The sequence below is a fragment of the Anser anser genome (assembly GCF_964211835.1).
Source record: "Anser anser genome assembly, chromosome: 3".
Lineage (NCBI taxonomy): Eukaryota > Metazoa > Chordata > Aves > Anseriformes > Anatidae > Anser > Anser anser.
In genome coordinates, this window is record NC_139722.1 from 19,108,360 (window position 1) to 19,131,636 (window position 23,277).

At 40.8% G+C, this 23,277-nt stretch overlaps 1 protein-coding gene across 3 annotated transcripts in view; it reads right to left on the bottom strand.

The window, feature by feature from the left end:
• The window catches only part of COLEC11 (collectin subfamily member 11), a 46,290-nt gene that overhangs the window by 11,096 nt on the left and 11,917 nt on the right, over nucleotides 1–23,277 (bottom strand). For all 3 annotated transcript variants that reach the window (XM_083829550.1, XM_083829551.1, XM_083829549.1), the window contains exons 2-3: nucleotides 11,213–11,368; nucleotides 5,997–6,068 (exon numbers count right to left, since the gene is read on the bottom strand). In XM_083829550.1, the coding sequence (XP_083685676.1) occupies nucleotides 5,997–6,068; nucleotides 11,213–11,342 (202 nt within the window). In that variant the 5' untranslated portion in view covers nucleotides 11,343–11,368. The remainder of the gene's footprint in view (nucleotides 1–5,996; nucleotides 6,069–11,212; nucleotides 11,369–23,277) is intronic.

The window sequence follows — 23,277 nt, forward strand, 5'->3', positions numbered from 1 at the left end:
CTGAGCCATGTCAAAGAGGAAAAGAGAACAGTAGTTTATTTGCCAAACCTGAGGGTTTGAAGACAAATCAGAAATAAATTCTTCATGATTTGGCACAATGGACATCATGAAGACCTACCTAACAATATAAATAAAAGCGTCCCAATCCAGACCACAGGCCTGTCAACTCCAGTGCCATCTTTAACAGCAGTCAGCTAAGGATACTTTAAAAAAAAAGAATGTAAGATATAGATAAAGCTTACAATGTCTTTCCACAGCACACCTCCATAGTCTTGCAGTCAGTATTCCCAATGCAAATATTTAGCTTGACTTGATGAGAATAAACAGTATTTTTAAAGGATATAATGGTGTTACAGCATAGTAGTAATCTACTTTCAGGACACTTAACTTTTTAGAACCTGACAAGTGGAAACCAGAAAATTCTGAATATACCAGTAGACTATGGTACTGCTTTACACCACATAAAACTGAATTATCCGTGCCACTGAAGGTTGGTGGTTGGCTAGGAAACAGTGACAACAACCCAGTTACATCTGATATGAACAAACAGTGGATAATCTCAGGTAGCATTTTATGAACTCATTTCACCCAGCATTAGCCACCTGAATGCTAGCTTTTTAGTCTAAGCTATTTTTCTAAGCTGCCTTGGTAGGCAATGGAGAAATAAACACCTCTCAGCAGCGATCCATCCCACTCATTGTGGGCAGGTATTTTAGTGACAAAGTGTATCTTTAAATCTTGGCATAATAAACAGGGGGAAAAAAAGGAGGAAACTGTTATTTATGCTGACTAGAAGTCAGAAAGGCTAGAAAATTTGTAAAGGAAGCTATAGGTAGTACAAAAAAAAAAATCAAATCTAGAAAGGCAGTGGAAAAGTTTAAACCATTTTAAAGTACATTCCAAACAAAAGCAATGGAAATAGCATGGTCCATTCCTGGAAGGGGGTTTCCATTCAAAAGCACAGTTACACAAATAACTACGCTTATAAAATACATACCTTGCCAGAGTTATGTTAAGAACCTGATACCCAGCTTGCTTATATCAGTGGTCCCTCTGACTCAACACTCTGATTACCACAGAGACAGCAGGAGGTGTAATACAGAGAGGTCATGCAACCCTGGCTACTACCTGCAGTCCACTGCAGATGAAGATGCTAAATCAGTCTCCCAGAAGCTTCAGTGAGTGCCTCCTAACTTGGATATGATGGACCTAGTGAACAGCAGGTCACCTTACTCACAGCTTTCATGATTCTGCAGACCTCAGTCATATCCTCCTCAGACTCCTCCTTACAGCTGGAAGAGTCTCAACCTGTCCAGCTTCTCCTTACAAGGCAGTTCCTCCATCTTCACATTTCTGGTGCCCCTCTCTAACCTCCTGCGTAACAAGCCACACTTGTTACTTGAGATAGTGCATGTCAGGTTTTGATACAGAGCAAAATCAGCTACAAAGAAGAGCTTGCTGTTTTGTTATTGTTATCTTTTCTGATGATGAGCAGAGTTTGTTGGCTTTGGGACTGCTGCTAATGATTTGAAAGAGGTTCTTGAGTTTTAAGTGACAGTTCTTTTGTTTGGCATCATGTAATTATGGATTAAATTATGTATCCCTAAGGTCCCTATGCAATATATTTATTTACACTGAAGCCCATCTGCCATGTTCTTGTCCACTCAGCTTAGAACTGGTTTTCTCAAAATCCCACTGTGTTCTGATGGAACTGAAAGATAGTTTTGAATAAGATACCCACTTTGTGAATCCACAACTGTCAATGTCAGGACTTTTATATGGAATTCTGCCTGCAGCACTCCTTAGCGAGCAATAAATTCGTGTAAAAGTTGGCTCAGAAATGTGCGGAATTGATTGATTACATATTAATGAGCAATCAGTAATACTAAAATATAAATTAAGATATTATTACCACTCTTTAGAATTTGATTATACAAATGACTGAGCACTCTGGCTCCAATCCAGATAAATTAATGAGTCTTCTCTCATACTTAGAGGCTATGTCTGTACTAGTAAGCTAAATGCCTGGGACAGTTTCCTAGCACTGAGAAACAGGTGGCCAAGAATGGGACACTCCACGGTTGTAAATTGTCTTTTTCTTCAAACTAGGATAACCAGTTGCAAGCTGTTCACTGTGTTAGCTCCCAAAATGTGCCCAAGAATTATCTGAGAAAGTGTTAGCTGCCACAAGCCAAAATCACACCATGGACTGTGCTAACACTGCAGACGTAGAGAGAGTTGTGTTCCATGCCCAACACTATTGTGTGACTGTACTTAACATACCCATATAAACAAAGCATGATATATAAAGGCTGGAATGAAAATATTAAAATAATCTATTTTCAAACGGTTGTGGCTCTACAAGAAATTAAATATCTAAACACATTTTTAATGCGCTGCTCCTTTGATTATGGTTTCCAGCACTAAGTTCACCCTCTCCTTATTTTGATTGACATAAACAGAATCTATGCTACTCTGAGAATATTCACAGTATTGTATTGTTACTGAAATATCTGTTCAGAATTTGTAAACATGTAAGTTTTGGTCTCACAGATAGAATCAAATCTAAATCAAATAATTGACTTCACTCCCAACTTGGGAGTGTGCAGTCCAGCTATCAGAGCAAGTGGAAAAGTTATGTCCATTAACCTCACACCCCAAAACTTGCATTGCACTACACATTACTTTTGTCTGAATCAGCCATTTTACTTGATCCAGTGCTCTATGCTTTACATAAGGCTAACACAGTTTTAAATTCTGCTGACATGCTATGCATCATAATTGACCTATACAATTAATTATAAGCAATGAAGAAAGTAAGTGGAATTTAACCTTAATCAGTGCCCAAAGACATCAGGATGTCTGATGTCACCTGAAATATCAGGACACTTAGATTTATTTCAAGAAAGCAGCAGAAAGTTTTAATGGTTATCAATGTCTGAATTACTAAAATATGAAAATCTTATGAGGAAAGGATATGATGAAAACATTTGCGGAACTTTCTAATTTTGAGATGTTCACTTCAGGTCAAATATACCATAAGAAAAACATTTCTTATGTATGTTATTTATTCACTGATTAGTATACTCCTAATTTCAATGAAACTAAGCACATTTCCTTAGGATGAACTTGCCTAAACAAAACAAAGAAAGGGAAACAAACAAAAACAACAAAAAAATACGATTCGGATATTGAAAACTGACAACAAAAGTAGAAAACTCTCCAAACATTACAGAACAGTAATCTTTCCCTCATGTAAACCATCACTTACTCAAATAGCAGCAATATACAATGTAATGCAGCAGTTTCCATCCATAGAAGGAGCCAAATATTAGCCCAACAAGACAGCAATTATCAAATTTCAATAGAAATATGCTCAAAAACTACAGGAGGTCAAATGTGTTAACACAGTGACTGCAGTTTAACAGACTACTGCACAGAAACAGAGCTGCTGTATTCATCCATGTATGCTTCTAGAATGAGTCAAATGCAAAGTGAGGCAACGATTTTATCCCCCCTTCATTACTCGCCAAGCTATGTGTTAAGTACCTGGATCATGGATCTAAGCTTTCTGCCAACTGAGATTTTAAAATGCTTGGCCAGGACTATAAAGGACATCAGTGATGTATGCCCATCAAGAGATCAAAAACAGAGCAAAAAAGCAAAGCCAATAGCAGGTCACAAATGGATATTAGATAATCTGCTCAGGAACAGTTGCTGAACTGGTTATTTTTGAGAACACTGTACTGAAATTTCTTACTATGCTAAGATATAGGTGTTTACTAAATATTCCAAGAACATACACACATCAAGTCAAATCTGGATGCAAAAAGGAAAGCAGAAAAATATGTTGCTACAGAAGCAGTAAGGAACTTTGCCTGAAAGCACAGCCTGGAAAAATATTATATAGAATGCATTAATATTTAAGTTTCTTTCATCTCTTTTCTGTTTCAAGTACATTTTCTTGCAGTGAATTTTCACTTCAATGTTTCCTCATGCAGTTGCATCAGAATTTTTGACTTTTGGAGATATTAAAAAAAAATGGAAAATTATCCTAATTATTAGAATTCATCAAGCTTTCCCTTTGACAATAATTTTCCAAGTAAATGCAACATTACAATATAAAATTATATAAATTAGATGTTACACCATGCATTGGCTGATCATACAGCATTACTTCCATTTCTCACCCAATTCAAAACATTTTGAATACATTGACGTACATCGATCATCAAGTCCAACTCCTGGGTCTACACAGGACCACCCCAAAATCAAACCATATTTTCAAGAGCAAATGTTTATTGAACTCCAGCAGGCTTGGTGCTGTGACCACTTCCCTAGGGAGCCTGCCCCAGTGCCCAACTACCCTCTCTCTTGTTGAAGAAACTTTCACTAACCCCCAGCCTGACCCTCCCCTGTCCCAGCTCCATGCCGTTCCCTCGGGTCCTGTCGCTGTCCCCAGGGAGCAGAGCTCAGCGCCTGCCCCTCTGCTCCCCTCGTGAGGGAGCTGCAGGCCACCATGAGGCCTCCCCTCAGCCTCCTCTTCGCTGGGCTGAACAAACCGAGTGGTTTTATTTAGCCTGCAGAAGACAAGGGTAAGAGGGAGACCTAACTGCAACCTTCTGCAACCTACAGCAGTTTTGTAGAGAAGATGCAGCCTTCTCTTCTCAGAAATGCACAGCAAAAGGACAAGAGGCAATGATCACAAGATAAAAGCAGGAATTTTCAATTGGCCGTAAGGAAAAGGTCTTTTAATGAGACTGGAGAGCAGGCCTATCAAAAATGTTGTGGAATCTCCATCCTTGGAGATTTTCAGAAGTCTACTGGACAAGACCCTGAGCAACCTGACCTAAATTTGAAGTCTGCCCTATTTTAAGCAGGAGATTGGACTAGATGACCTCCATATCACCTTTTAACCAAAATTATTCTGTAGTACTTTTACTTCTCTTCATGCTGCATTACCTTGTAGGAGCTGAAATTTTAGTTTCCAATATTTTTTATGAGAGTCGTCCTTGAAGGCTACATATTCATATGGGAAGTACACAGACTGAACATACACACCTCATGGGAGTTGTAAGTTTTTTAATGTGTTTTAGGGAATGAGCTCTATCCATAGATCTTGGTCCCAGGAGAAATTGCAAATATAAGGTTTCCGTAACTGCCCAAAAGAACTACGTAATGGATCATGCATCGTCATAAGGAAGTTACTACTGTGAATGCTTTGAAAAAAGGCTTGTAAATTAATTTTGGTAAAAACACCAACACTCTGATGACAGTAATGTCAAAAGTTTCAGTATTGAAATAAAAGGTTTTGACTACTCCTAATATGATTTTTTTTTCAGAATATGCAACTCCTTAAAAAAAAAAAACATATATATATATATATGAAGGTCACATTTCCTCCCTGTTTCAGGAGGAAAACAAATGTGAATAGACAGAATTTCCTGTAAGACGGAAATGCTGTATTTCCCCCAGCTCTATAACTGAATACGATTGAGCACTATTCCTCTCAAGAGCTCCAAATATTTTTCAACTAGAGTGCAAGTGATGTTAATACCATCTTTCCAAAAATACTACTGAACTGTGATCTAAGAAATGTGGAATCACTCATGGCCACCCCTGCCTATTAAGGCTTAACACCTTCCCACAGTGGTTTTAATTAAGGTATTGTGAGTGTTCACATTTACAAACAAAAAGAAACTACCTCATGATTTCTTCCCTCTGCTACAATATGAGGTTTGCATTTGCAGAAGGCATTATGATGTCTTTCTTTATTAAAGACCTTACTAAAAATAAAGAAAAAACATTTTTCCATTAACCTTTTGAACCAAAAACAATAGCTAGTTTACAAATGAGTGTGTACGGTACATGAAAACACCTAAAGATGGTTTAGTCATCCAGCAAAGGGAGAGAGAATTCTCATCAATGTTGCCTCAAAAGAAAAGGTAGTATTTGGTCAGTATTTACTTTCAAAACATCTTTTCTCCTGGAGTTACCTTTTTCTCCTGGAGGCCCAACCCTGCCTGGACGACCTGGAGCACCTTTTTCCCCCTTTTCTCCAGCCTCCCCTGTTGACAAAAAATGAAATAAAAAGAAGAATCAAATTAAGCCAGAACTATTTTCAGTTGGTGTCAGTGACAAGTGCTATTATCCTCACTGAAAATACAAGCTTATTATAGCAAGGGGAAAAAATAAAAGCAGTTGAAACCTGACTCAACAGCTTTGTTTCATGGACTTTTCTGCAATGGACGTAGAAACTGACAAAACCAAAGTCAGTATGTTATCAAACCGTCCTGATTCTAGTTGTGTGGATGTTATTCATATCACCAAGCCCCCTCCAAAAACACCACCACAACACAATTTTTTTAAGCAGAAGCTTCAGAATCCGGCCTCAATGTAGCACATGTTCATGTTCATTCTGCCACCATGTTCACCAAACATTCTTGAGTTTCTACCAAATGTCGTCCCTTTTCAGCAAAACATGCTGGAGGACATGTTTGTCTCCAGTGAAAATGGCTTAACCATAACCTCAAATTACAAAAAAAAAAAAGTTTATTCCATGTACTGAGTAATGATGGATCTATAGGAAGGCATTGGTACATCTGTCATTTGCAGGATAATTTCTGAGGATTAAACAACAGTTACTTAATCTGTGTTCTCACATATACCATACCTTTTAATCTTTGTGGTCTGAACCATAGTGCATTGTACTTATAGTCACATGGCTCATGGTATGTGATATGTATTCAGCATACGTAAAACATGAGTTTCTATAAATGTGTCCCTTGCTTGTGTCTTTCATTGGATATTTGGAGATGCTTACATTGTTTTGCCCCCTACTGTTGTTTTTTGCCAGGGACATAAAATTAAAAATCTCTTGAACAAACAGAAGTTTAAAGAATGATTTTCAAAGTCACCTTTATTAAAAAGATGTATGTGAAGGAGAGGAAAGTTCTACGACTTCCACAGAAAATAAAATGTCAGAATCTGAAATCCATAGCTAATGCAACAGGCTTAATGCCCCAACTCTGTATTTCTGTAGAGAGTAAACATTAGCTGCTCTCCAGGAAGCCAAAGTAAGCACCGTAGCAGGAAGGTAAATGGTTATCATGTACCCCTCAAGCTCTCCAGCATAGCTGGAAGATGCACTTTAGAGAAGGATCATGTATAAACAAGCTGAAACATGGCATGTTTCAAATATGCAGCCTCCAGCCCTCTCTCCTTATTGTAGACATAGGGGGCTGTGAGCTGAACTCAGCCCTTCATCTGTTGTATTTTCGTTCTTCAGGCTACCAGCAAGATCCAGCCCATCTTCCCTGCCTTCAGACATGCAAAAATAGGCCATTCTCTGACCTTAATGAGGACAAACTTCACATAATCCCCAATGGATAATATTGTTAGTATGAAACAGGCTATTATTTGGCACATTTGGGAACGTCACCTTTTTTTATTACCAGGTAACCAATAGTCTTTGTATGATTGTCTTTCCCCCCTCAGGGCTGGTTATGAGTTCTTTGCTTCCCAAAGATAAATCCTGACAATGACTTTTTCCCTGCTCTCTGGAGGCTCAGAGCAGGCTATTACAGCCTATTGCTTTACATGTTCTTCAGAGTGAAAGCTGTGCATTAGGGATCAATAAAATAGATCACTCCTGCTTCAGGCCATTACACTTGCCTGCATTTATTCCTATAATAAGATGACACTGCATTCCTTACTGTGGATGTTTAAGAAACTTTCCCTGGGAGGAGATTACCCCATTACAGGCCCTGCTACAGACCACTTTGCAGGTTTTGTTATCAGCTGTTTTAAGCAGCAAGACCTTGGCTAAAAGGGTCAGTGGCCAGTTCAGCTTTGCAGCATGTAAGTCCCTGTTTCTGTTATATGTACCCTGAGTACTGGGCAGGTGTCACAGACAAAAAAAAAATCCATCAAGGAATTAAATATATATATATATAAATATATATTATAAATATATATTGTGTATAATTAACGTATTTTTTACCTCTTTTTTCCTGAATTGGGAATAACAAACAAACAAACAAATAAATGAGCCTCAGGAAAGACACCTTTGCTCCCCTGGTCCCTTTCTGGTCTCCAGTCCCTGTGCTGTACATCACACCCCGTCCTTTCAGTGCAGGAGGAGTCTGTGCACTGTAATTCCTACTCAGTGGCTCCAGTTTAGCTTCCTCCACCAATTGCAGTCCCTTTGCTGTACCTCCTTCTCAGACTCCTCTCCATCCTGCCCGGGTGGCTCTTTGTCCCAGTCCTGCTACATGAATGCACACCTCCTTCCTCGGTGTTCAGCAGTGGCTGAGGCAGGGTGAGATTGCCCAGCAGTGCTCCCCAGTTTTGACACGCCCCACATCCCCAAAAGAAATCAAGCTCTGGTACCAAACCGAGCTGCAGCAGGACCTGAATATCAGGCACAATCCTGACACTACTGCAGACTTTTTGTCCCGTCATCTCTGAGAGTAACACCTCATGATTCCGATGATATATCTTACTACTGATGTCAATTTGCCTTCTCATGTGAATTCTTTGGTACAGGATTTATCCCTGATTCTGTTTGCATCATGCTTACCTTGAGCTGTACCATCTACTGTAATAAAAATTGCATGCCAAATATTAACTCCATAAGCTATTAAGCATTCCTTGGCTGGTGATAACTTTCCTTCATTACTCATGTTCCCTGTGTAAGTAGAAGCATCAAGTATGGGTGTAAAAAAAAAAAAAAAGAATATTGTTTTTATTTATGTAGCATCAATTTTTTTATGTATTGCATGCCATGGAGACTAAGATAATTCCTGCTTTAGATTCTGGAAGGGAGACAAAACAAGGTGGAGAAACAAGAAGTTAAGCCTTGAAAGATTTTTGTGTGTAATGTTTTTTCTTTACAGTAAGTTTAATCTCATGGACTTAACAAAAGAAATGGGAACTTAGGAAGAATATGAATGAGCAATATAGTGAGGCCTTGCCATCCATTTCTTCTTCACACAAAATGCACTTTTCCCATTATTAATATTGTTGGTTTTCTAAAACGCGAATCATTCTGCTGTCTGGATTCTCAGAGACATGGTATTTTTCCCTCTCACATTTCATCTTTCTCCTTTATAAAGTTGAGGTTTAAAAAAAAAAAAACTGCATCCCAGACCTAAGCCGCTGACCTTAAACTCATTTGTGCCTTTTTTCTATTCTGGGTGTCTTCACTGGTTTTCTTCATCTTCCATTTCTACCTTCATTCTCATCTCATCCCCCTTCCGATAACCTTTTATTCTGTGGAGTCCTAATTGGCTTTGTGTTATTTTCTTCCCCCCCTTTTTTTTCTTTTCTGGTTTCCAGTCTCTGCTCAGTCTCGTTCTTTGTGCCCTTCTTTCCTCTTTCATCTCCTACTGTTCTTCTAAAATTTCTACATTTCACTCCCCTACCTTTGGGTACTTTTTCCTGGTGTATTTTTCCATCAGCCCCCACTCGGGCTCCACTCTCTGCACCACCTCTCAGGCCTAGCTCCCCCTTCTACTTTTACCTTTCACACATCCCATGGTCTCCCTCACTTCTTCCATGCGTTCCCAGTACCCATTTTTCCCAAATCCCAACAGGCTCATGCCTGGCAGTGGGGAAGGGGTCTCTGTTCTTCCATCACTGGAGATCTTGCTCAGCAGAGGAGGAGCTGGGGTAGAATTAAGAGCCACAGTGAGCAAACCCCACATTGTGTGGGAGCCAAAATCTGGGCACACAGCCTCATACATGCTCAATTTGAAGGCAGCCTTGGCCACTGAAATGAGTTGGAGTTGTGCCGGTGGGGGACAGCAGCTTCTCATTACCAATTCTCTGAGCCAGTCCCCCCGACAGCGTAGCTGGGGCAATGACAGCTTTTCAGAGACTTCACGTTAACAGGGGCTGCGTCAGGCCATTTTGTGCTTCGCTGGATTTGTACATCAATCTCTCTCACTTTCACAATGTCTTTAACTCGTGAAGCGGAGTGAAATCATTAGCACATGATGGTTTTCAAGCTTCTTTACTGCTCCCTAGTTCAGATTTGCCTTCTGGCAAAGGGCCAAGATTATTATTGCTATGCCTATATGTTTAAAAAAAACCTGCTATATACAATAGTAATAATGGTCCTCTTGTAACAATGGTAATTACAGGTGTTAATTTTGACTGATTAGACAAATAGGAAAACTAAGGCAAAGAAGTTATAAAGCCTGACTGTGACTGACAATGACTCCGAAATGAAAGATTATCATGATGCTCCAGTTCCCAGTGCTGAGGCCTGATCATTTGATGGATCTGTGTAACTTTACACAATGCATATTTACCTTGTGTTGTTCTCTGTGAGTTACATAAACAGCACTACCTTATGCCTATTCCACTGCAAATATATCAGAGTGAAACAACTTTACTCAAGTCTTAGTCAAACTCAGAAGATTTGGATGTAACAGGCAAGAGCTGTTCTTCCCAACTAGAACATTACCCTCCAGTAGAAATACCATAGCCTCCAAAATGTACATTACAGTTATTGAGTACAATAACGGGGCTGGGATTTCACACTGTAGTGGATGCTTTTGCTTTAAAATGCTAAATTCTTCCTAGATGCTAATTTCCTATCCAAGGTACTTTAGTACATGTTTTACTATGGAAAGATCAATAATTTATTATGCCATATTTTGGGGGCATAATTTGTGAAAATGGTGCTTTTCTCCATGGAAACTATAGAAATGCCAAAAGACTAACTTTAATTTTTTATTCCTGCTAAAAGGTACTTGGGCATTTAAAATCAATGGAAATTTAGCCCAAAGGAAGACAAGTTTAAGAGTAGAAAATACAGAATATTTCCCTTAGTACATAGCAAAATGGCAATGAAAACCTCTCCAGGTATAACATACGGCCTGATTTTACAGTATGTTTTTCTGTGCATGTGCACCAGTTGTGCGCATAAACACAGAGAAAACAACTAGGCAGGGTACCAGAGGAACAAACATTAAAGATCAGAAGCAAGTTTGGGAAACTTTAGCATACATTCTCTAAACCATGTTAATTTTAACAGACTTAAGTTCATCTTAAGGACCTTAAAACTCCATGTATAAGGAGGCTACAAACTGGACAAATAAGAAAGACACCTCCTTTGTCTCTGTAAGAAGCTGTCAGTGGTGCAAATTAGCCTGTTAGAAATAATGGATTAGTATTTGAATGATGGAGTAGACTTCCACATTACCTTTGAGGCCTGGGACAAGGATTTGAACAGAGCAGGAGTCCTCTGCAATATGTTGAGGATATCCAGACCTTAGCAGTGACAGGAAGGCAACGCTAATTAGACTCACCAAGAAAACCAGATCTCTCTTCATAATGAGCACTTACAGGTCACTGACTCCTAAACAAAAGAATGAATAAACAGTTACAAGAATTCCAAAGACTTTCAGCAGTTTCTGAACATATGCAGCAGCCTACTACAAATACAATATATTTTTGTGTGCCATAACCCGCACAGCATGAGTGTGCAAGTCCTCCAAGCAGGTTGCATGTCCCACAAACATATGTAAAATATGTAGCAATGCATTCAGCAGTTTGTTTCAGTGCCAGACTAAGATAAAGCTCAGAGTAAATTTAATTAAGAAGGAGAAGATCAAGTAAAGACAATGACAGGCAGCTCTGTTCACTATTTTTCATTGTAGGCAGGGATCTGGAAGTATCAAAGGAGAAAATCTAGTATACGGACTTGCATTGGAAGATGTCAGTACTAAGCTGTCACTTAGAAAGAGTGCATAGTGCTCTAAAGAGGCAATTCAGTAGGTGATGAGACCAACCTAAAGGCCTGAAATTTCTCTTCCCATCTGCCTGAGCACTGAAATTGTGCCCAGAAAATTGTCTGACACAATAGCCCTCTTGTAACTCAGCAAGAGTGGGAGGGAGATAATATTTCACTACATCATGCAATGAAGTTACATCAGAGTCTTCAATAAATCCTGAAAAGATTCACCCCTGAAACATACCCTCATCTAAGCTTACAAGTAAAATGACTTGCCTGATATTAGGCTGTGAAAAGATCTCTTGAAAACAACAGTACAGAAATGGAATTTGTGTGAAAAGACCATGAAAAGCTGATATTTAGGAGGTCTACAGAAATACCCTTTGACAAAAGCATTATTTATGTACTTCTGATGTTTTTCCAGTCCCTCTTTCACCAAGGTTTTGTACTGCACAAACAAGCTAGAAGTCGTATCAGGGTTTCAAGACAAAGTATCCATGGATCAGTTTTTATAGCCCTGACAGAGCTGTGGGCATTTTACATCTAGAACAGGATTGGCCTGTATTACTCTCCATTTTCTTTTTTCCTTCAAATAGTAGGGTTAGATAAGGGTATGGGTAGGAACAGTACACAGGGCTGTACATCCCAGCATGCTGGGGTCTAGGAGGGTGGATCTGTTATTTTGAGGGTGGCCTGAAGGAATAAGTGCCCTTCAGCAGCAACGGGAGAACAAGGAGCTTCAGGGTGAGAGGGAGCTGTTGAAGCAAATATCAAAACATAAGGGATGGAGCAAGAGGAAGGCAAGCTGCCTTCCATGTGCAGCAAAATACCATTTTGCCTATTCTATTCCTTGCTCTGATTTTAAATTCCACCATCCCCTCTATAATGTTTCATGGATGTCTCAGCAGCAATGGTAAGTAAATGAATTTGGAGCTGGGGGAATAAGTTAGTCCCCTGAATTGCTGTCCATTTTGTATTTCCATTATCCTCTAGGAGATAACACAACTGGACCACAGCAAAGGAGTCACCTGGGAACAGATTTCATCTCCCTCCTCACATGGGGAGGGCATAGCATGAATTACAGGGTAGGTTGCTCTCCCTCACAATGCTCTCACCACACCATTTGATATGGACCACCCCTGCCCTTCAGCACAGAGGTAACAACGCACCCTGAAATTCTTGGCTACTGGTCACCCAGATCTGGGCACAGCAGAGTATGCTGTGAGCCCCTTGTGACCCAAGTCTTCACCAGCTTTCCCTCCAAGAGAGCAAGGTGCAAGAGGGGAATCAGGCCTGAAAAAGACAGGATGTATGCACAGACCTGGGAAGAGTTCGTGGGTCAAGAGACCCAGGAGAATGTGCCCCTCAAAAAAAAAAAAAAAATCCAGTAAGCTGCAGTGTAACAATTTTATTTGTAAGGCCTCTGCTTCAGTTTTATATTAGCTTTTAGTCTAGCAGACTATAAAACAGGCAATCTTACAAGAGATGTATTTTGTACCCTCACAACATTCCTGCCAGATTGCTGAATACTAATGCCATTTACAAAAGTCTCTTCTCATAGCTTAAGGTGTTACAGTGTAGGCTCTGGAGGGACAACACTCACACATATGCAGATGTTTATGGTATTTCTTTCCCCTCCAAGAGCGCTCAGCTCCCAAAATTTTGCTTATGCTGCCATAAGTAAGATGACTGCAGCCCATGCATACGTATCTGAATCAGCTTTAAAATACCTAGCTCAGGTATTGCTAGGAGCACACAAACCCACAGAAGTACAAACCTCAGCATGGGCTGCTCGAATATTTAGGCCACATTAAGTTTTGTCACAACTGCAGCAATATCACTTGCGGCTTCCCAAGACCACAAGCAAAATTGGATTTTTCTACCCCAAGGATGAGGAACCAGAGCTGAAGGAGAAGGTATATAATAAAGATAGACCTGAGAAAACAAATAGCAGAAGGGAGGAAAAAAAAGAAATAAAAGATAATGGAAATATCAATATTGGATACAGAACTTCTAGTGCCATGGAGAAGCAGCAACCAGCCCAGTTCTCCATGGCTCTGACAGACAAAACCAGCAGGAAAATATTTGCTGTGCTGCTGTTTTCTGCTGTCATAGAGGTTGCCTTCTTTGCCCACCTACAAAGCCAGCCCTGACTGCCAGAAACCAGGTCAGGCCACTGGCCACCTGATGGCTCTTTGCTAAGGTTATGCAAACCACTGCCCACATCGTATCGCTGTGATAGCACTCTTCTCCCAAATGCCTTCATGTGCATATTGAATTACTTCAAATATGTTAGGTTTGAATCCAGCCACATTTCCCCAAGAGGAGATCCCAATCCACAGGTAGAAGGCACTATATCTTAGTGAACTTGACAGCTTAGAGGGGCTCACAATATCCACAGTGGATGGTCCTGGCTCTATTTGACATGTCCATGATTCACAAGACAGCAAGTGAAAGAGAGATAGACAAAATATAGCCAAGAGCAAATGTTAAGAAAGGTAGAGTTGGTAGAATAGACTCCTTCCAACACCTCAACATGTGTTTATCAGCAGGAGCCACCTCTGAGGGATGGGGAATGGGACCATCCTGGACCAATAGCTGGAAGGGATCTTCAAAGATCAAGTCCCACTGCCTGACCTCTTCATGGCTAACTTTAACTTTTTATATTTGGAGACCAGAACTGTACACAATAATCAAGTTGAGGCCACACCAATGCTAAATACAGTGGGAGAATCACCTCTTTAGACCAGCTGTCTACATTGCGTTTAATGCACCCCAAAATGCGGTTTGTCCTCTTGGCTGCAAGGGCACACTGCTGGCTCCTGTTGAGCCTGCTGTCAACCAACACCCCAAGGTCCCTTTCTGGGTGTTTCTTGAGATCTTCCCTTCAATGTCTGGTAGGGCTAGACTTAGTGAGGGCTTCAGCATTTGAATGTCAATGCTGGAAGACTTGAAAGTGAGGGGGGCTGTGCAAGAAGAGGCTTTGCAATGCCGAGTTAGGGACCACCACTCCTTACAGGGGAAGGCATGGAGTTGTCACTGCCTCAGCCAGCCAGGAGTATTGGCAGCAACTCATGGCTAGAAGTCTCCTTCCAACACCTGAACATAGGTATTTATCAGCAGGGGCCACCTTCGAGGGTAGGCAATGGGACCACCCTGTACCATAACCATATTGCAGAAACAGAGGACATGGGTCCAGCCTCAGCCCCCAGCTACAGCCCCACAGCCCAAGAGCATGGCTGGTGGCCAGCCTGCAGGACATCCCACCTTTCCCTGAAGCTGAGGCACTTTGGGAGCCAGAAGAAGATCAGACAAAGGCTTTCAAACCAAGCAGTTCAGGTACTCAGCTGAAAGCCTGAAAATCTGTGCAGTTTCAGCACGAGCACCAGCAGCCAGGTGATAAGGATTCTTGACAGATGAATAGGAGAGGGGAATGAAACGGCCTGAGATAGAAGGAATTGAAATTAGGAGGGTGCTCCAGTCTCTGCATCAGTGGATATAAAAGCAGCACCACCTCAGCCAGTTACATTTTATGGGGCTTCAAACATACCCAGACTACAACTGAAAGATCAAAGCCTCGGGGTATGTTAAATATTCATCTGCCTTTGCAAACTCCTACGCAGCTCAGGCATGAGACAGGCATCGAGCAGCAGAGAACTGGCAGGGCTGCTTGGTGGTTCTGCTCAGCAGCCAAAAACAAAGGATTTTCTCATCACATGAAACATCCCATTCACCATCCCCTGCTGCTGCTCCTACAGAGTTTACAAACCCCATAGATGCCAGGGATGCACCTCACGCTCCCTCATGATAGCCCGACTCACACCGAAAATGGACTGTCACAGCACAACCTCGAGGGAACCATTTTAGAAAACAGCTCCTTGGTTTTGGGCAGGCCACAACACCCGGGCCCCATGTGAACACTCAGGAAATTACCTCGGTCTGAAAAGAGTCAGTAGCACAGGAAATCTCCGAAGAGGCTGCAGATTAAACACTTTTATAGAGTCAGCAGCTGCAGTAAAGGGACAAATTAGTACTAGAAATCAAGCCAGAAACACTGTGGATAACACTTTTTCCACCTTTTCCTTTCCTGCTTTAAGAAGAAACCTTCTCTTCCACAGTTAAAATGGCCTTATGTAGTTGAAATAAAAGTTTGATCTCTGTTTGTACTACAGAAGTACCTTTCATTTTAAAGTCCTAGAAAATGCCTTGCCTTTCTACCTTATCTTCAAGTCCTTTCAGACCCAGACTCATAAAGCCATTTAGTAAATTAAAGCCCACTGAAAGTAGTCCTCAGAAAAGGGTGCCAGTGTGTTTTTCAAACACCATCTCAGTCCTTGTTTTGGGGATTTCTTCAGCATTGGAATAACCAATATCAGGAAGAAACCCAGCACTTGTAGAAGTATGAACACTTTCACACACACTATCATTGAATGGTTTGGGTTGGAAGGGACCTTAAAGATCACCCAGTTCCAAGCCCCCTGCCATGGGCAGGGACACCTCCCACCAGACCAGGTTGCTCAAAGCCCCATCCAGCCTGGCCTTGAACACTCCCACGGATGGGGCACCCACAATTTCTCTATGCATGGTTGAGTCATATTTACAGAATCTATAATGGTGGTCATTAAATCAGAGCAAGTGGAAAGCTTTGAAAAAAAAAAGAGGAGGAGGAGGAACAGGAAGCATTTACATGATTTTCCATTAAAAAAAAAAAATAAGTTAGCAACACACCTTTAAGAACATTAATTTCATAACAACTTTGGAGACATGGCAGCTTTGGGGAATCTGCCTGGGTTACTGAGAGATGAGATTTATGGAACCGGATTTCAAGTTCTTTCAAATCCTTGAGAGAGCACTGGGGAACACCTGAGGCAGACCACACCAGAGGCTTGCTAGAAACAATTCTGGGGCCAGTCAGGACAGCTGGAACTGGGTACTCCTTGAACCACCCTGCTGTGGATGGAAAGCTTCGACACCACTTCAGCAAGCAAAAGGCTCAAGCGTGAGGACCCTGCAAATGCCAGCAGCTGCTCTAGAAGGGCCAGTGGCTTACTGAACTTGGTTAGTTTGGACGTAGAAGCAGCAACACAGGTATTCTGCCTAGCTAAATCCAAGTCACTGAAAAATGCAGAAGGAAAATGATGCTCACTGGCATTAATGCTCAGCTGGTCAACAACAGAGACTATAGTCCTCTATAATCCTACACAATTCTTCTTTGAGGTTATTATTTTAATTCTTCTTTGATTTGTTTTTATTTTACTGACTTATTTTCTCTTGAGTTATAGGAAATAAAATTTAAAAAACAATTATGCTCCGTTTTCAGGGATCTGAGCTGAGTTATCTGCATCCTGAGTTGACTATATGTCCTGCTACAGACAGACATGCAAATCTGCAGAAGCAGCCCGTGGCTAGAAGCAATACAACGACACTTGAGGGATGATTTAGAGTCAGTGCTACAGTTTAATTGACAGCTTTCAGCAGTTTTCACTTCCCTGACTTCCCAAGTCTGTTTCACCCACCTCCTGACACCTCCCAGACCTAGCTGGCAGCCTGTGCATCCTCAAACATCCAAACAGGCATCCCCACAAAGCAATGCCATTGAGATGGCAAGCTGACACACACCTTGCGCTGTTTCAACCACTTTGAACAAATAAAAGACAGATTAAAAAATAATTTAATAAAGTTATCTGCCAGGATTACAAAGGTAACAACAGAGGTAGGTTTTTGGGAGAAGCAGGAGGCGGCAGAACTGACAAGCCTCGAGCCACGTGCATGCAGGCTGCTTTCCAGCACTTAGCCCAAAGGCTATGTATCATCCCCTGGAGAGGATGTCTTTCACCCTGGAGATGAAACCTGTGCCACTGACCTTTTCTTTCTCCATTACAGCCTCGCTGATAACCCTAACCTACAGATGTTTTGTGTAGCAATGTTCTTACTTTATCTAAGTGTTCTCTCATTTGTCCTCCCAGCTCCCCCATGCATTACCTTGGGTAATCAAGAGTTCACTCTTTAGCCAAAATACAAAATCAGAATCAGTGGTAATGTTGTTTAAATGCTAAAATGATCATCCACTGTTTAACTTTAAAGCCCTGCAATGCTGCAAAGTGTTGATTTAAAGGTTAAAGCAATGAGCTTGAAAGAAGAAAAAATACCTAACTGTTAATGCTGTAGGATTGTGGAAACGGGGATCATAACTGCTGTGGTTACAAAGTCTCTGTGAAACCTATGGAGCATGGAGTGGCATAAAGCAGTAACAAATTTCAGGTACTGATGATGCTGAAGAACAGCAAGGTTTGCTGCAGAGGACAAAAGAGTGAGTCTAAGCTGACAAAAAGCTAACATTACCTAAAAGTCTAACTGATGGGAAGTCATCGGTTACTCCCTAAAGTGCACTTAATTCTGGCTCAATAGAGCTATTTCCTCAGCCAATGTTTGTGAGGTGTAAGGGACTATTAGTTCTGACTGCACCATGTAGGTGCCCTTGTCACATGTAGGAATAGTTGCCTCACTTTTCATTGAGAATAATGTTTTTAAAAGTTGTGAGACAAATTTGTTCCTGATGTAGTTCTGCTGAAGTCAACGAGTTTATGGCAGAATTGACTTACCATCATCTGTGCTGAAAATATAAAATCAGGGCTTCAGCAAGGGTGAGAGAAAGACTGGTGCCGGGAGGCAAATACCTTTTCAAAACCTACAAGTAGAGGGAGATGGGACCCTCATGATTTCTTGTCCTGAGTGTCAAACATCTCACAACAGTTCTGTATGGTGTGTTGGATGGTAACAAGTAATATTCCTGTAGAATTTTCTGTGTGAAGTATTTGCCAGAAATAACTAGAAACGCTAAACAAAAATGTCTCCCACAAGGTTTTAATTAAAAGCCCCCATTATACAATAATCTCTTTGCAATAGCCTTGCTATGATTAGAAGTAGTTTGTGATTTTGGGTGTCATGCTTGAAATATGTCAGATCAAATTATCAGTATTCCCAATCACCCCCAAATCCAAAATATGGGGGTTCAAATATAGGTGTCAGTACTTTTAGGAACCCATGCCTAAACTGTCTCAGTTCAGTCCCACTCCTTTCAAGCATCCACAAGAAAACCTGATGCTATCTCCACACACATTACTGTAGGAACTAAAACACCAAGGAGTCGCTGAGAATCACCGAATAATCTAGAAAACACTGCAGGAAACATTCCCTTACATAAATGAATACATATTGTTTACATACGCATTTTTCATCTTATTTCTGAAGCTTTAGGGCACCTCTTTTCAACACTCCACATCCACAGAAGCATAGGTCTGGCTGCACAAGTTGGCGTATTTGTGAAATATTTAAGTGTTTAATGCCTGTTCAACCAACTTACTCGTTCCAACATGTTCTAGCCCTCCAGGTGCCTAGAATTTTTCCAGATGGGCCTGACCATTGACTTCTTGAGGGTGCTGGACAGGCTCTCAATGCAAACTTAACCTGGGGAGGGCGGTCCCAGATCCCCAGCTAAATCCTCTGAGGTGCGGGGACCAGACAAAAAAAACCCTCAACCTCCCCAACACACCAACAGCAGTATGTGCCTTTTCCACAGCAGAAATGCTACTCAAGTACTGATCCAAAAGGTGAGAAATGCCAGCTCTGGAACAGCCTTAACCAAGAAGGATGCAAGTCCGCAGCTCCAGCTCCTCGGGAGAGTAATGCTCACACTGGATGGATGCTACAGGTGAAATCAGGGTACATTCAGGCACACCAGATTAAAAAATGGAAGGCAAGCAGAGAATAAGCCTGCTTGAAGGCAACTCAAGCCTAGCAGTAGGACACTGGGCTTAAAAGAAAAGGAAAATGAGTCTGTTGTGAGACATAACAGAAAGCAGTGAAGGAAGAACACTCATGTATTGATACAGGGTCAGGAATGTCTAGACAGAGGACAAAATCTAATTAAAGCACATAATAATGAGACTATAGGAGAAGTAAAGAAGAGAGATAAGATGTTCCTCCTACTAGCAGAAGGAATACAAGGCACAAGAGAAAAATGTGGGAGACCTAACCTGAGGACAATGGCAGAGAAAGGACAGAGATGGCACCATCCCAGAGCACTCATGGATTGGAGAAAGGTTTGCTTTCTGTTCCTCCAAAAGAGCAGAAGCAGTTTTAGCCCCCATTTTCTCATGCATTAGATATCACAACTGCTCAACTTAAAGGAGGTTCTAGGATCAATGAAAGCCACTTGACTGCTGCTCAGTCTTTCTGAATGCTCCAAGCGCAGCATCTCAGAAAAGTGAGCTATGAGACAGAACACCGCTGGCATTAAGGGATGCCTATTTATCAGGACAGCTTTGCTTAGATCCAGAGCTCAACCTTTCAGAAATTACAGGCAGACCCTTGGGTGGGATTCATTCGTTCTGGCTTAGATTGTAAGTGTGAGAAAAATCATCCTGAGATCCCTATATAATCAAGTCAGAGAAAGGCACCTATCTATGACAATTCATTTCTTCCTAAAATAGATCAGGTAATTGGCTCTCTAGAGGCATGCATTCATTTCCCAGCCTCATAGGTATGTAAAGTTAGGTGAGGGGAGTCCCACTGTCACCATTAGCTAAGCCCATCTACATGAGGAGTAACTCAGGAGTCTGGCTCCCCTGCTGCAGTCACATGTTACCCTCCCCTTCTTCATACTGTCACCAACAGCCATCTGATCCCACGTTGAGCTAGCACAGCGTGCTAAGCCAGCAGAAAACTATTCCTCTTTCTGTAATGTTATTTTTCAGTTGATTTAGTTGCTTGGCTCCCGGTGAGGGTAAAAATGGCCATCCACTCCCATGAAGAATGTTGCCAGCCAGGGAAAGAAACACTCTTGGCAGGAGTTGGGGTAGCCTTCAGTGTGTTATAAAACTCTGCCCTTGCATGCCAGAGGCATACAGAAAACAGAAAGATATGTGAAAGTAGTAATGGGACTAAATTCTCCAGAACGGGGGGGAAAAAAAAAAAGTGGGAAGATAATTAAGGAGCGGGAATATTTGTAAAAGGATGAAAGATATGGCAAAATACCAGGCTGCAGTGGAAACTAATATCTAGCAAAAGATACAGAGCTTAGGAGATACAGGATGAGACATTTTGCAGTAGCATGCAAGCCACCAAGTGTCATGGAAGTGATCCAGGAGTATTATCCTCAAATGACAGGGACATGCTTCTCAGAAAGATATCCTCAGCATAACAAAACACCATGGCACATAAGCATGCATGATCAAAATCTTGCATTTGAAATGGGGCAGTGTCAATGCAATATCAACAATATATCCATATAGAAATAGCAATAGAAGTGAAACAGTGGAGGGAAAACAAACAAGTTCATATGGATCTGATGTAATTTCATAAAAGCATATGCAAAGACACGTGATTACTGCAGATGACTACATATTAACAACGTTCTCAGAAGATAAAACATATTCTTACATGAGGATGCTACAGCAGATTTGGCCACTCATTCCATATCATTGGCAACAGTCAAGATCCTACTTAGACATATCAAATGGTAGCCAGCTTAAAGAAGATCTTCAGTGGGAAAGTATTTTCCAGAGCAGCTTTCATACCACAGCATGCACATTTGGAGTCCTTTGCTATGTACAATGCACTGGCCTAAAAGACTTAAAGAATTAAGAAAAAATACAAGTGGTTGCATGCAGCCTGAACTGCTTTTAACAATCCGGTCTCATTTTGAGAAAGAAATTTTAATTCAGAAAGAAGCAGACAAATTGTAGAACAATTTGCAAACAAGGCCATTTAAACTGGAGGTGTTACTTATCCTTACGCCAAGATGCTTCTGCTGCCAAGACTCCTGAGGATGACAACTCCCTTTGGGATTTTTTTCATTAATTTCCTTTAATCTAACCAACTGCCCTGAGTGATTCCTTTATTTTAACAATATATGTTTCTGAGGAAGAATATAACAAGCCACATTAAGTAAGTGATAACTGCTGGCATCTCCACCTGCTTTGGTGCTCAGCAAATTCATAGAATCATTAAGGTTGGAAAAGACCTCCAAGATCATTCAAATTCTCCAACAATAGCCACAGCTGCATCTTCACACAGCCAGAACATGACCAGAGGTAATTTGCACATGTTAAGAAGCTGCACATCAGCTATGATCACTTGAACTTTCAGATGCCTCAGCGTGTATATGCTTAACATTTATAGGACACTTACAAGAGCAGAAAGGAATGCTACAGCTCTGATTCTGCAGCTAACAGCTAAAGAAAAGTCTTCAGAGGTGTTAAAAACTGCATTAACCTTGTTCTGGCTGAAATCCCAGCACCTGCCAGTTGACATAAGCAAAGGAAGGATAAACAACAACAACAAAATGAGACCTGCCAAAAAGTTATTTAGTGCTGCCAAAAAGGAATGCAAGAATCAACTCTGAACATATCAGAAACTTCACGTGCACAACACTAATTGTGACATTTAACATCATTACTCCTAAAGTCAAGGAAAAATGTGAATGCAGTCACATGTAAACTCAGTGTAAGTGGGCAAATACATGCTTTAAAAGAGTTGCTTAGAAGACTATAAAGAAAGTTATTACCAGAGCCATTAAAGTACCTGAGAGACTCTGGCATTAGGTGTCACCAGATTCATTTTACAGGCCAGGAGGTACACTCTGTTGGAGTTAAGATAGCATCTTCTCTGGTCATTGCAATTTAGTGTTGCTTATACAATTTTAACATGTACTATCCAGAAACTAAACTAGGGATTTGCAAGGCATGGAATGCCCAACTGTCCTCTTTTCAGGTGGAAGGGATTCAAGTTAACAACGAAACCTCCCTAGGATTTATAGAGAGCACTCCTTCAGCAGCATACTAAGATCCCATTATACCTGAAGCAACGCAGAAGAGGTAGCAGTGTATACAGTTTGTGAAAAAAAAATAAAAATCAATGGTCATTTAAGGCACTCCTGGAATATAGCTCATTTACCCATCTCCACAGATATTGTGAAGATTATATGGTTGCCTCCACATCCGATTTTCAGAGTTTAAATTTAAATAATCCAACCTGAATAATTCTGGAGACATGGTACTCAGGACAAGAAGATATTTGGAAACTGATGTAAATTCGCATTCTACCTAAGAAGAACATCACAGAGACTTCTTCAAATAAATCAGGTTCTTCTCTGCCATTTATCAACAAAACAAGCAAAGACCATATGCGAACACTACATGAAGAAATCTGCCTTGAATTTTCAAGGGCAGTCCTTGAAAGGCCAAAGAAAAAAAAAAGATACTGAAAACCCTAAAGATTTAAGCTTTAGAATAATGTTCAGAATTACTCATGGAGCAGACAAGGTGAAATTGTTGTGTGTGTTGTCTAATGATTTCATACTAATTTTGAACTGTTTAATGTTAATATATTCATGACTTTTATATAACATTTATTAAAAAAGAAAGGAAAGCAGAGAGTGAATAGAGTTTTTGGCACACCAAAATTACAGGAAAGGCAACTCTGATGGGAAGATATTAAACAGCAAAGAAAGAAAACCACTGAAAGATTTCAGC